Consider the following 14,790-nt stretch of genomic DNA (forward strand, 5'->3'; position numbering starts at 1 on the left):
TGTGGCATCACAGCTCACAGCAACCTCCAACTCCTGGGCTCAAGTGAGTCTCCTGCCTCAGCCTCCCAAGTAGCTGAGACCACAGGCGCCCGCCACAATGCCCAGCCATTTTTTGGTTGCAGCCATCATTGTTGTTTGGTGGGCCCAGGTCAGATTTGAACATGCTACCTTGGGTGTATGTGGCTGGTGCCCTAGCCACCTGAGCCACAGACGCTGAGCCTCGAGTGATCCCCTTGCCTCAGTTTTTCTATTTTTAGTAGAGACGGGGTCTAGAACTGGTGAGCTCAAGCAATCCACCTGCCTTGGCCTCCCAGAGTGCTAGGATTACCCTCTTTGCAGTTTTTTTGTAGGAGAAAAGGGATTATTTGTCCTGCAGAGTTTTCCAGTCTGGGTTGTGCTAAAGACACATCCTTTGTGATTTAAGAATTTTGCTATCCTTTATATTTCCTGTAAAATTAGTGGTCAGAGCTGGAGGACTGTTTAGATTTAGATGTAATTTAATTATTTTTTGCAAGTATGCTTTGCAGGTGACGGTGTTACTTTTGTTAAGAGGCTTCTCATGTGTGATGGTGTCTTTTGGGGGATGTTAGCCATTGGTAATATTGCCTAGATCCATTAGAGGTTGCAAAGGGTGACATTCATATTTTGTCATTTCTATCTTACTCGTTGGAGTATTCTATAGAGAAACATTCATGAAGCAAGAATTTTTTTTTGTTACAATTTTAAACATTTGTTAAATTTCTCCCATTTGATATCAGTTATTCTCACTGGCTATTTCTTTTTTGTTTATTTGTTTTCTCTCCTTTAGATTATATATCTATATTAAACCCCTTTATTCTAGCAGTTGGGAAAATATTGTCCTTAAGGAAAAAAGTCATTAAGAACAAGAAGAAGAAATATCTCTTTTTAGCCTAAGTACTCCCCTTTGTTTATATTGGTAAATATTCGTTTTCCTGGTATTCAGTTAGTGTAATCACTGTAAACACTCAGGGAACTTCTCTTGCCTACAGGTGAAATGGCACTTATGTGTTCTGGAAGAATCTAGTCATCAGAGCAGCATGAATTAGGCAGTTGGGGAAGACCATAACCATTCTGAACGTTAGCGTCTCTGTTCTAGTCCGTGGTGCAGCAGTGTAAAGATTTCCTTCTTACGCTTTTCAGGAGAAACCCCCTGGGTAGAAGAAAGCTGTGATGCAGCCCAGGAGTCTCAGTGTCCAAAAGGGTGAGAATAAATGACATGGAGACTTTTATCCTCTACAGGGGACCATGGAAATGCAGTTGAGAGGTGGGGGTTTCCTACATGCTGCAGTGAATGCCCAAAGAACCCCCAAAATGTATATACAGTTTAAGAAAGGGAAAAGACTATAATAAAACTGTACTACTCAAGTCACGCTTCCTTCTGCAAGATAAACAAGATACACTATATAAAATAACAAATGTTGTCAGTATATGTTGAGTGTTATGATTTTGATACAGTATTTCTTTTTTAAAATTTTAGATGAATATTGGGATACACAGGACTAAGTTACATAATTTATTTTATAATGTTAAATTCTGGGTTGTAGTTGTGCCCTTCACCCAGGAAGTGTATGATATACCCTGAATACAGGTTTTTCCCTTCCTTGAAATGTATATGCATTTTTTGGCACATTCTGTGTTTGCATCACAAAACAGACAAGGTAACAAAAGATTGGATTTCTGTGGCTTCAAAGTCCTAATGGACTTCTGTTTGTTTTATTTTTTACAAAGCACATTTGTATTCACTTATTACATTCAGGTCTTAGAACAATGACTTAAAAACATGGTTGGAGTCTTAACTAACTAACACTCCCAATGCCCAAAGGTTAGGACTAGAATTTAGATGGAAATTACTCCTACCAGAACCCTTTTCTACTAACAAACATCCTGGTGCCTCAGATTTCTTCTTACTGAGAGAAAGGGAAGAAGTTTGTTGATGGAAGGAGGGCCATGAAGGGTGAAAGAGGAGGTCTTTGTCAGGGGAGACACAGGTGACACACCTGTGAGGTGAGGCGGACCTTCTCCTGCCATCCACCTTAATCCTTCTATGTATTTCTTCCACACCTTTATGGTAGCAGTCACTTGACTATGCCTAGGCCTAGAAATGTGCCCCACATCCTCTCAGAGCCAACATAAACTCCCCTTCCCAACTCTGCCCTTCACACTTTTCTGGGCCCACCAGTAGGGGGATGAAGGTGAGGAAAACAAAAGAGAAAGGAATACCTTGTTTCCTTGTTCCCAAATGGGAGTCGAATTAAAAAGAATTACACCAGCACATTGAGTCCAATTGAGTTTTAGGGTCCTTTATAGCCGGCACTGAGAAAAAGGTTCATACCCCAAAAAATCTCTTGGCCAAGAGAAGCAGAGTAGCAGGGTTTTTAACTTGCTCATTCGGGGGGTGGGTGGGGTGCTTTCTAAAAGCCAAGAGGTCACAGAAGCAAGACTTGCAAATTAGAGTCTATCGGGAGTGAGTAAGTGGGCACAAGGGGCCTTTAAGAAAAGCAGGTGTTGCGTCCAGACTGGGAGTTTTCAAGGTTTTGCAATTTTAAACTTATCTTTCTGTTCCTGCGGGGTATACATGCTCAGGGGCCTGTAACAATATGTGAGGGAAAGGGCAGTGGGGGCTGCAAAGTTTTAAATCATGTACAAGATAGAATCAGCCGGTACAAAACAGAGTGGGTCAGGCTTCACAGTTTTAGGAGAAGTTGATGGAAACATTTTTAAATAGCATAATCTCATTTGAAGATATGTATGTGATGATGTGTCTGCCTTTGTACCAACCTACTTCGGTTTGTAGCTCAGACCCAGCTGCCCTCTTTAGTAGCTTCTGGGTTGAAGAGCAAAAGATATAGAATAAAAAGAAGGCTGGAGTTTGAATCCTGAGTTTGCCTGTGGAACTTTGCATAGTTGCTTCTCTGAGCTTTATCTACGAAATGGAAAGAAAAAAATAATGATCCCAGGTTCAGAAGATTTCAGGGGAGAATTAAATGATCTAATGATAGGAAAAATGCTTAATAAGTTATGAAATAGTAGGTTACTTTTCATTTTTAGTATGCAGTATATACATTAGAACCTCTGTAAGTTGACTACCCAAGGAACTTAAGAAACTGGTCAAAATATAGAGGTGGTCAACATAAGGAACCAGGCCGGCTATATTGATTCATGTGGTACATGTCAGCCTATGAAAATTAGGTCAACTTAAGGAGGTGGTCAATGCAGGGAGGTGGTCGGCTATGGAGGTTCTACTAGAGTAGGTACTTGAAAATTGTAAATATGTGGGTGGCGCCTGTGGCTCAGTGAGTAGGGCGCTGGCCCCATATACTGAGGGTGGTGGGTTCAAACCCAGCCCTGGCCAAACTGCAACAACAACAGCAAAAAAATTAGCCAGGTATTGTGGTGGGTGCCTGTGGTCCCAGCTGAGGGAGGCTGAGGCAAGAGAATCACCTAAGCCCAAGAGCTGAAGATTGCTGTGAACTGTGACGCCATAGCACTCTACCAAGGGCAACAAAGTGAGACTCTGTCTCAAAAAAAAGAAAATTGTAAATATTTTTGTAGTGGAATTTTCCCTTCAATGGCTTATTTTATTAGATGAACCTGATACTGGAACCATTAAGGTGTGCCCAGGACCAAACAGCCTAGATTGAGATGGCCTTTTCTCACGGTTCAAATTACACTGACAATTTATTGCTGACAAAAGCATGATAATAACAGCTAACATTTATAGAGTTCTTATTATGTACCGGTATGTACTTTACACAATAGTCATCTTGTGTATGATTCCCTATAAAACCCTTTGAGGTGTAGGCCCTATTATCTCCATTCCCATTTTGCAAATGATGAAATGGAGGCTCAAAGCTGTGAAGTCATCTACCCAGGGTTACACAGCTAGTGACTGCGGGAGGGAGAAAGCAAATACAGGCAGGACGTCTCCAGCGTCTCTGTGGTTTGATGCACCCTCAAGTCATAGTGTGAGCTTGTGCAATTAACCAGAAGAAGGGTGAAAGGGTAGAATTTTGGATGAAGTATTTATGGCCCCAAGACTGTCCCTCGGGTTGATAATTGGGAGGAGACAGACATTAGGTGAAAAGGAACGTTTTTCACTTAGATTCTTGTAAAGAACTTCCACGAACCTAGAGGTCTGAGCCTCAGTGATTAGTTGGCATGGTCTACCCCAGCCTGGCAAATCCCTTGTTCACCTGAGGACCTGAGATCTGGAGCAGAGTAATTGAGAAATTACAGAACTGCTTTGGCGACCTTAAAGCAAGACAGACCAAAAAGGAAGCTGGTGAGGAAGAGGTGGTGGTGGAAGGAAATAGAACATGAACCATCTCTTGCCGTCCACTTATTCCATTTATTCCCCTGGAGTTATGTCTGCCCATGAGCTCTGGCCCTGTAGGACACATGTGTAACAGTGATGCTGCCTGCTATTACTATTATTTGCTGGTAACAATTTTACAAGTTTAGTGGCTGGGGCATTATATCACGTGAAACTCTTTTGCTTGACATTTAAGGTAATATCACCGTTTATGATTTTGCTTGTCATCACAGTATAGTAAGAAGTGTGGACTCTTAAATCAGACAGGTGTGGGCCAATAGCCTAGCTCTGCCTCTCTCGGCAGCAGAACACCTTGAATAAGTTACCTCATCCTCTCTACTTATCTCATATGAGAGCTGGAGGTGACATCAGTACCTGGGCTTTAGATACTTTTGCTAATGATAACATGAAATAATAAATATGAGATGACAATTCTCAGCATATAGCAAACTCATCCAAGCTATATCACAGGCAGTGTGCAGTGTTCTAGCTCGTTAGTAATCAGAGAAAGAAAAATGACAAGAAGATACAATTTCATTCCATGAAGTAATCCATACATCACTGTTCTTCTAAAATACCAGCCATCTGTCTTGGGCTTGGCGCCTGTGGCTCAAGTGGCTAAGGTGCCAGCCCACATACACCTAAGATGGCGGGTTCGAATCCAGCCCAGGACTGCCAAACAACAATGACGGCTGCAACCAAAAAATAGCCGGCCATTGTGGCAGGCACCTGTAATCCCAGCTACTTGGGAGGCTGAGGCAGGAGACTCACTGGAGCCCAGGAGTTGGAGGTTGCTGTGAGCTGTGATGCCACAGCACTCTACCCAGAGGGACAGCTTAAGGCTCTGTCTCAAAAAAAAAAAAAAATACCAGCCATCTGTCTTGATTATGGAAGCGCTATATAATCAATATGGACTGTCAGGAAAGAGGCGTGGCAAAATATTTTAGTCTCCTTTGAAAGTTTATCCTTAGACCAGAAAATCTGATCTTCAGGAATGTATCCAAGGTGTTTTAGCCACAAAAATGTTCATCACAGCAGAGTGTAAAATGTACTCTGGAGCTCCATGTACTACCTTGGACAGGCAGGGGGGCATTATGTATTGAGAAATAGGTGTTCTGGATCTTTGGATCACACCCTTCATCCTGTACATGGATGACCTGTTTTTAAGCTGCAAGGTTATCTTGATGATGTATTTATGAATATACATTTTTAAACCTTAATTATGTTAAAGACTCTATGAAAAAAGAGATAGTTTCTATTATAAACCGCCCCAGGCCATTTGATTTCTTGATGAATTTTTTGCACATTGCAATTGAAACCACCCCAATTTTCCATTTTTATTTTTATTTTAAATTTTTTTTTGAGACAAAGTCTCACTTTGTTGCCCTTGGTAGAGTCCTGTGGCATTACAGCTCATAGCAACCTCAAACTCTTGCGCTTAAGCAATTCTCTTGCCTCAGCCTCCCAAGTAGCTGGGAACACAGGCACATGCCACAATGCCTGGCTATTTTTAGAGACAGGGTCTTGCTCTGACTCAGACTGGTCTTGAACCTGTGAGCTTAGGGCAATCACCCACCCTGGTCTCCCAGAGTGCTAGGATTACAGGCATGAGCCATGCCCAGTCTTCCACTTTTATTTTTAAATTGAAGTATAATGAAGTTCACACACATTGAAATGCTCATATCTTTTTTTGTTTGTTTTGTTTTGTTATGAGGCAGAGTTTCACTCTGTTGCCCAAGCCAGAGTGCCCTGGAATCAGCCTCACTCACAATAGTCTCAAACTCTTGGGTTCAAGGGCTCCTCCTGCCTCAGGCTCCCAAGTAGTTGGGCCTACAGGCTCACAACCACACCCAGCTATTTTGCTACAGGTCTTGAACTCCTGAACTCCTCCCTCCTCAGCCGCCCTGAGTGTTAGATTACAAGCATGAGCAACCGAATAGGCCCGTAGGTGCTATTCATAATAGCTCTGTTTTGGAAAGTACCCAGGAGCCCATCAACAGTAGAATAAGTTGTAATTTATTTATTCATTGCAATAGAAGACAACTATGAGAATGAGTGATCTGTAAATACTTTACACTGTATAGAGGAATGTCAAACATAACGTCAACGGAAAGAAGTCAGAACCAACAAAATCCATATTGTATGTTTCTATTTGCATATAAAGGTAAATATGAAAATAGGCGGAACTAATGTATGTTGCTAGAAGTCAAGATGCTAATCATCATGGTGGGGGCTGGCTTGAGGAGTTTAGTAACTGGAAGTACAAAGGCACTGGTAATATTCTGTTCTTTATTCTAGATGATGATTACACACAGAGTGCAGCTAGGAAAAATTGATCAAACTACCCATCTGGAAAATGAGTGTGTGTATAATACAAGTCAAATTTTAAAAGTGAAAAAAATAGTTAATTAAGGAATGTCAGTCTCTAGGTATAGCTTAAAAGTTACCTTTCATCACTTTAATATTAATACTGGTCTTAAAAGAGATTGTAATGGCTTTGTGGTATATATTAACGTTCTGAAATATTACAATGAAGAATTAAAAATACAGAAATTTAAAATAGGCTCTGCGCCTGTGGCTCAAGTGGCTAAGGCGCCAGCCACATATAGCTGACCTGGTGGGTTTGAATCCAGCCTGGGCCTGCCAAACAGCAATTACAGCTGCAACCAAAAAATAGCCAGGAGTTGTGGTGGGCACCTGTAGTCCCAGCTACTTGGGAGGTAGAGGCAGGAGAATCGTTTGAGCCCAGGAGTTGGAGGTTGCTGTGAGCTGTGATGCTACAGCACTCTACCCAGGGTGACAGCTTGAGGTTCTGTCTCAAAAAAAAAAAAGTTAGAATAATAAAGCATCGCAATCCGTAGAGTTTCTAAATTTCATATCGTAATTATATCCAAAAGATGGTAGAATTTAGTAATCCTTACTTGACCCAGAACTATGTTTTTACTGTATTTTCTAAGTATTTTCTAACTTAGAGAATCATGAGTAGTATAGAAAAGTATATATATCTTTAACAATCAGCATAATGAATAAATATTTCATTTCTTATTTTCAGATTTGACCTACCACCACTTATCCTGTTCTCAATGGATGGATTCAGAGCTGAATATTTACATACGTGGGGTACTTTAATGCCAAATATCAATAAACTGAGTAAGTCTTCCACAACTGGTGGCTTGCAAACAATAAAGGCAGGTTGTTAGTCAATTTCCGGGTATCGCAGCTTTCTTCCTGACTGTTAAAGTCAGAGGTTTGTCTTAGCCCAGCTCCTCTCAAGACCCTGATGACTTGACCACACAATACCATTCTCCGTCAGGAGTGGCTTTTCACATGTGCTGGCTCTTCCTGCTTTTCTTTGGTAGCATGTTCGTATTTTTGTTTGTGTATTTTGAAATCAACAAACTTGTATTTGAATATCACCTCTTTCTCATGGAAATCTGTTCGTGTATGGTGCTTTGAAAGCTCCATTTGTTAGAATTGGGTTCCACGTCTTTGCAAGGTGGATCAGCCAGCAAGGACAGGATCCTGAAGGATCCTGGGAGGCTGCACAGATTCAGCATCCACCAATAACCCAGAAAGTGGAAAGTCCAGGGTCTATTTCCAGTTCCTGGAACCTAGCTCCCCTACATACTAGCTGCGAGATCTCAGACAACTCCACTTCACCTCTTGCTGCCCTAGTCTCTTCATCAAATATACATTTGAATATAATACTTCATGATGCCAGTCCTTATGAGAATTTCATAAAGAATACCATGTGGGTTTTTTTTTTTTTTTTGGAGACAGAGCCTCAAGCTGTTCCCTGGGTAGAGTGCCGTGGCATCACAGCTCACAGCAACCTCCAACCCCTGGGCTCAAGCGAGTCTCCTGCCTCAGCCTCCCAAGTAGCTGGGACCACAGGTACCCGCCACAATGCCCAGCTATTTTTTTGTTTGTTTGTTTGCAGCTGTCATTGTTGTTTGGTGGGTCCGGGCTGGATTTGAACCCGCCACCTTAGGTGTATGTGGCTGGCGCCTTAGCCACTTGAGCCTACCATGTGGTTTTGATCTTTAGCTGCTCTACCTACCATCACTCTTGCGTCCCTTCTTATAGTTTATAGTCATTTATAAGCCTTATGACACAGGCTTATTCCATTTATATTTTGAAAGTATTTTTGTTTGGCACTTTCTTTCTTAAGAAAAGAATTTTTTTTTTTTTTTTGAGACAGAGCCTCAAGCTGTCCCCCTGGGCAGAGTGCCGTGGCATTACAGCTCACAGCAACCTCCAACTCCTGGGCTCAAGCGAGTCTCCTGCCTCCGCCTCCCAAGTAGCTGGGACCACAGGCGCCCGCCACAACGCCCGGCTATTTTTTGGTTGCAGCCGTCATTGTTGTTTGGCGGGTCCGGGCTGGGGATTCGAACCCGCCACCTTAGGTGTACGTGGCTGGCGCCTTAGCCGGTTGAGCTATAGGTGCCGAGCCAGAAAAGAATTTTTTATAAGTAAAGTGTGCACATAATAAACACTTTTAGGCCGCATTAAAAGGTATTTAGTTAAAAAACAAAGAAAACCTCATGCCTGATCTTTCTACTTTTCCTTTGCAAATATGACCATTCTTATTGGTTTACTGTGTGTGCTCCCAGAAGTACTGTTTGATCATAATTTCGGTTAATAAGCTCAGGTAGAAACTATGGTAGAAGATCACGCTTTCTGTGGGCTTTTTCTGCAGTCGCTTTGGTTCAAAAGCAAGTAATAAAAATGGTAGCCGGAGACTGTAGATTGTCAGCAGATGTGTCCCATTTAGAGCGTTGTAACCGAGTGCATCATGTTTTTATACTACTGCTGGCTTAGTTTGCATTTCCTTGATACCCCTTAAAATTTTGAATTTGCCACTCAATGTTTCAAAGAAATAAATTCAGAGACTGAGTCTATACCATGTCCGTTCATTGTATGAGTTTTTCCCTACTGCAATCCTTTTCATTATGTATGAAAAGTCAAGTCTAGTTTTTCATTTTTTGTATGTATAAATCAAGTCCTAGATTGACTTGATTTATAAGATATAATTTAACTTAACATTTATTCATTTATTAACCTCCCAGACTTAAGTACATCGGAATCATCTGAGGTGCTTATTGAATATGTAGTTGTTGGGTTTTTTTGTTTTTTAACTCCCTTCCCTTCCCACCCTCCAACCCTTATCAGAGAGTCCTATTTGTTGGTCTTGAAGGGACCCTAGAATATTCTAAAGAAGGAAATTCCTAGACGGAAGGCTGGTAAGGAGATCAATTTCATGCCTGTTTGAGAAAACACTCATTATGTCCAGCTGCAAAGATTGTTACTGTCAATGAATTTCACTTTTTGTTTTAGCCTAAATTGAACCTGAAACAGTGAAGCTTTCTTTTAGAATTAACAGGCAACAGGATTTAGGTATGGAAAATTCCTCGTCCCTTCTTTGGTGCAGAGGAAATAGCAATGTGCTCTGATGGTTCTGACCTCCTTAAATAGGGTTATTAAACACAGCAAAACAATGAAGCAAAATTATTGCCAGACTTTGTGAAAAACAGATGACAGGATACTTCAGTGATATTGGAAACTGTCCTGGAAATAATAAGCAGGAAATTAGGGAAGGTGATCAGGGGGATCTCAGCTAATGTGCACAATGTGAGGGTGTTCAGCTCAGCCCTGGGTGAAGGGGTCAACTATAACTTGAACTTTACTTTAGAAACAAAAATATTGTAACCTAAACATTTGTACCCTCATCTTCATCTGAATGTTTTTAAAAAGCTGGAAAATTAATTCATTTCGTAAACAATACCATATGACTTGGGCTTATGTTGTTATACAAATAAAATCTCAAATCCCTTTCTACTACTGACCTTTGTTATGTTAGATATAGGAAGTACTGGGTAGATGCAAATGCTATGTAGAAATTCTTATTGAAATCGCCAAAGACAGAAACAGGCGAGCAGCAAAAACACACCCAGCCGGCAGGGTAGAGTTTAGAGTACAGTTAGCTCAGGGATCAGTAAGCTGTGGTGTGTGGGCTGAATCTGGTCCAGTCGGCTTGTTTCTGTATGGTCTGCTGTATATAGGAAGAATTCTTTTACATTTTTAAGTGGGTGGGGAAAAAGGAGAATATTTTGTGACTTGTAAAAATTATATGAGATTATGAAATTCAGATTTCAACGTCCATAAATAAAGTTTTATTGGAACATAGCCATGCCCATTTGTTTATATATAGTCTATGGATGCTTGGGGCAGAGTTGAGCAGTTGCAACAGAGACCATATGGCTGTACAAAGCCTGATATATGTATAAATTGGCTCTTTACAGAAAAATTTTGTGGACCTTGACTTAGCTCACTTTTCTCCTAAAGCTGAAATTTCTGGCAATGGAGGAAGTTTAGGGTTCAGAATTACAACCTCCTTCCATCCTCAATGTACAAGTTAGTTTCTTGTTTTTCTAGGAAGCTTACATGTTCAGAGCTTTAGTTACCAAAAAAAAAAAAAACAAAAAAAAAACGAGCCAGCAAAACTCTGAGTAAGAAACAACTTTCTAATTTCTCACTATATTTTGTTGCAGAGACGTGTGGAATTCATTCCAAGTATATGAGAGCTATGTATCCTACCAAAACCTTCCCAAATCATTACACCATTGTCACAGTAAGTGCTGGGTCTATGAAAAGCCACAGACAGGAAACTGAACACACCAGACAGACGTGGGTGGGCAGCAACTGGCTGAACCCTGGACACACATTGAACAAGCTCATGTCATGATAGTTCATGGCTTAATTCAGGCGGGGTGGGGAGTCATGGCTCAATGTAAGGCCAGTCTGGTGCGGTGAGGCATTAACTGTGAATGAGCATTCCAAGCATTAGATAAATTCACCCTTGTTGAGCCCAGATAGCTTCTTTGATGTGCGAAATATTGTTTTCTTCCAGTCTTTTGATTGCCCTTCACTTATCTGAAGATCCGCTGGGAAGGATAGAGTGTACATAAAGGCAACTACGTTGATGTGGGAAATTTTGTTCTTTCCTAGTCTTTTCATTATAATTAACTTGAAAAAGATTTTGATTTCATAAATGAATTCACACTGGCTATATCTCTTCAGATAAAGCAACTAAAACAAGTGAATTCTCTTCAGTGTATAAAAAGATGTAGGTGGAATGATTAAAATTATCTTAAAAAGTTAAGTTATTTAAGACCTATGAATGTAGGGCCAGGTGCAGTGGCTCATGTCTGTAATCCCAGCACTTGGAGGCCGAGGCGGGTGGATTGCCTGAGCTCACAGGTTCAAGACCAGCCTGAGCCAGACTGAGACCTCGTCTGTAAAAATAGAGGGGAGTGGAGGGTGCCTGTAGTCCCAGCCACTTGGGAGGCTAAGGCAAAAGAATCACCTAAGCCCAAGAGTTTGAGGTTGCTGTGAGCTATGATGCCAGGGCATTTTACCAAAGGTGACAAAGTGAGACCCTGTCTCAAAAAAAAGAAACAAGATTTATGGATTTAGAACTCATTTTAGGAGGAGTCCTCTGCCTCAGCCTTTATCACCAAAGGATATGTCTGTCTTTCCTTACTTTGCATTGTAGTCTTTTATTACTATAGAACAGTAGCTGTAACATTTAAGCCCTTAAGCACTTGTGTGTATGTGTGTATTCTGATTATTTGCAGATCCCATATTTATGGATTTGCCTACTCGCTAAAATTTGTATAACCTCCAAGCCAAATACTCGTGCTCATTTGTGAACATTATAGAGCAGGAAGAAATTTGAGTTGCTGGATCCACACATTCCTAGCTGAGGTCTAACAAGGAGACACTCTGCCTGCTTGTTTCAGCTCACATGCTATAAACAAGTGACACTGTCACAGTCTCTTGTCTATTTAGTGCTGTGCTTTTTGTATATTTGTGCTTTCTCTTGGTCATTTCACGTTTAAAATGGCCCCCAAGGCTAGTGCTAAAGTTCAGCTAAGAGCAAGAAGGCTCTGAGTTGCCTTACAGAGAAAATACCAGTGTTAGCTAAATTTTGTTCCGGCATAAATTGTAGCAAACCAACAATATCTACTAAATAAGGTGTCATTAAACAGAAACATACATAAAACAAAGTTAGGTTGTGATTGGCAGACAAAAAGGTAATCAGAGCCTCTTAGGAATCTAACCTTGTATTTTCTCCAGGAGGATGTTTCAGTATCACTAATTCAGAATTCATGGCAACTTTATGGAATGTAACTACCATGAATAACAAGAAATGACAGTATGTGTATACATACACACATAAACATGTATACATAATATTATAATACACATATGCATATGTACAAATAAGGGATTATATATAAGTGTGATTAATTTACTATTCAATTTAGATATTTGTATATGCTTGTGTGTATATATAGTAATGCTATGAATTAGTGACCTTTAAATCTATCTACAAGTAGTTACAACTACAGAAGATGTAATTGGTATTCAGTGAACAGATGTGGATGGGTAGAATGGATATGTGTGATTGGTCTGGACAGATGACTGGACCAATGGAAGGACAGATGGGTAAAGACTTGGAGGACTCCCTTTTAAAGCACTGATAACACTTTAACCCAAGATAGCCAGGGCATTTGATATGTAAAGGTTCTAGCTAGAAAATTTCTTGCCATTATTGACAATGTAACTAATGGCTAACCATCATGGTAATAGAGGAAACTTTAACAGTTATTAAGCACATGGAGTTATATTAACACCATCAATGCAACCATCTGCCTTTACTGTCTTTCATTCACTGCTATAGACTGGTAGAGCTAGGAAAAAAGTATGTATATATACATATACCCAGTTGGCCTCCATATCTGTGGGTTCTGCACCTCTGGATTCAACCAGTTGTGGATTGAAAATGTTTTTTAATATCGCATCTGTATTGAAGATGTACAGACTTACCTTAATTAATTATTCCCTCAACAATACAGTATAACAACTATTTATGCAACATACAGTATTTGGTATTGTGAGGAATTTAGAGGTGATTTAAAATATACAGGAGAACATTCATAGGTTATGTAAATCCTATACCACTTTATGTCAAGAACTTGAGCATCCTTGGATTTGGGTACATGAGGGAAGCCAGGGGTCCAATCCCCTATGGTTACCAAGGGATGATTGTATTAACTTCTGATATTTGTGTTACCAAGGGATGATTATATTAACTTTTGATATTTGTGTTCAGATTCTGGTATTTTATATTGAAAGGCGTATACAAGCCTTCTTAAATATGAGTAATAGATCTTATGCTATTTTAATTTAAGTATTTTTATATTTTATCTTGAATCTGTTTGAAATTATCATTTTAGGGTTTGTATCCAGAATCACATGGCATCATTGACAATAACATGTACGATGTAAATCTCAACAAGAACTTTTCCCTTTCTTCACCGGAGCAAAAGAATCCAGCCTGGTGGCACGGGCAACCAGTACGTAGCATTCTGCATGTGGCACCCAAAGTAACTTCCATTTCCCAGTGTGACAATGGCTCAATCTTCTTGCTTCACTTTGAGTTTAATATTATCCATCTAACTCCTAAGGGCTGAGGGTGGGAAGGTATTTCTATGATTTAACATAAGCTATTAACTCAAATAGCTTCTGTGAAAACTTGGGGCTTGTATTATAAATATATCAATCTGGAAGTTACACAGAAAGATTTTCTGTTAATATTTTTCTTCATTCTGTTTAATTTTTTTAAAGGGAAAGAGAAAGTACAATCTTGCCAATTTGAAAAAAAAATGACGTTGACCTCTTACTGTCTTACTAAAGTTTTGATTTTCCAGGTATATCCCTGGATACTTGCATATTTGGACTGCTACCAAGACACATTTTGAATAATTTAAAGAAATTTTAATAAACTTTGCAACTGTTTACATTGTTTCTAGTAAGGTGCACCATTTCTACCCAAATTAATTATCAAATTTTACTTATCCTAAATGTTCTGTTCTTGCAGATGTGGCTGACAGCAATATATCAAGGTTTAAAAGCTGCTACCTTCTTTTGGCCAGGATCAGAGGTGCCTATAAATGGCACCTTGCCTTCCAAATATGTGCCTTATAACAGGTAGTAAAGCACTTTCAGATATGGTCCCATCTAAGTGGAAATGATCAGGATTTTTTTTTATCCTAATCTTGATGGTAATTCTATTATTTCGTTTGTTTGGGCCAAAACTCCTGGAGTCATCAGGGAGTGATTGTCATTCTCCCTTATAGCCCTCATTCAGTCTGTCAGTAGATGCTTTTGGCGCTAATTCAAAGTCTCAGCAGTGTGAGAACTGAGAACCTCCAGCATTACCACTCTGAGATTTCCCTCTTGCCTGTATTACTGCCGTCGCCTCTTTACACATCTCCCTATTTCTTACGCTTTACAATCTGTTCTCTTTTCACCTGGCAGAATTATTTCTTTAATGCAAGTCAGATTATGGTACTCTCCTGCAACAAGAACTTCAGTGGCTCCCTGTGTCA

The 14,790-nt window shown here is 40.1% G+C and overlaps 1 protein-coding gene across 1 annotated transcript in view; it reads left to right on the plus strand.

The window, feature by feature from the left end:
* Window positions 1-14,790, plus strand: part of ENPP3 (ectonucleotide pyrophosphatase/phosphodiesterase 3) — an 84,704-nt gene that overhangs the window by 14,779 nt on the left and 55,135 nt on the right. Inside the window, exons 5-9 of the mRNA XM_003781856.3 lie at window positions 1,162-1,222; window positions 7,386-7,483; window positions 10,885-10,964; window positions 13,636-13,755; window positions 14,280-14,389. Coding sequence (XP_003781904.1) covers window positions 1,162-1,222; window positions 7,386-7,483; window positions 10,885-10,964; window positions 13,636-13,755; window positions 14,280-14,389 — 469 coding nt within the window. The remainder of the gene's footprint in view (window positions 1-1,161; window positions 1,223-7,385; window positions 7,484-10,884; window positions 10,965-13,635; window positions 13,756-14,279; window positions 14,390-14,790) is intronic.

The sequence above is a fragment of the Otolemur garnettii genome, unplaced genomic scaffold (genome assembly GCF_000181295.1).
Source record: "Otolemur garnettii isolate 467f Iridium unplaced genomic scaffold, OtoGar3 scaffold00002, whole genome shotgun sequence".
In the NCBI taxonomy this organism is placed as follows: Eukaryota; Metazoa; Chordata; class Mammalia; order Primates; family Galagidae; genus Otolemur; species Otolemur garnettii.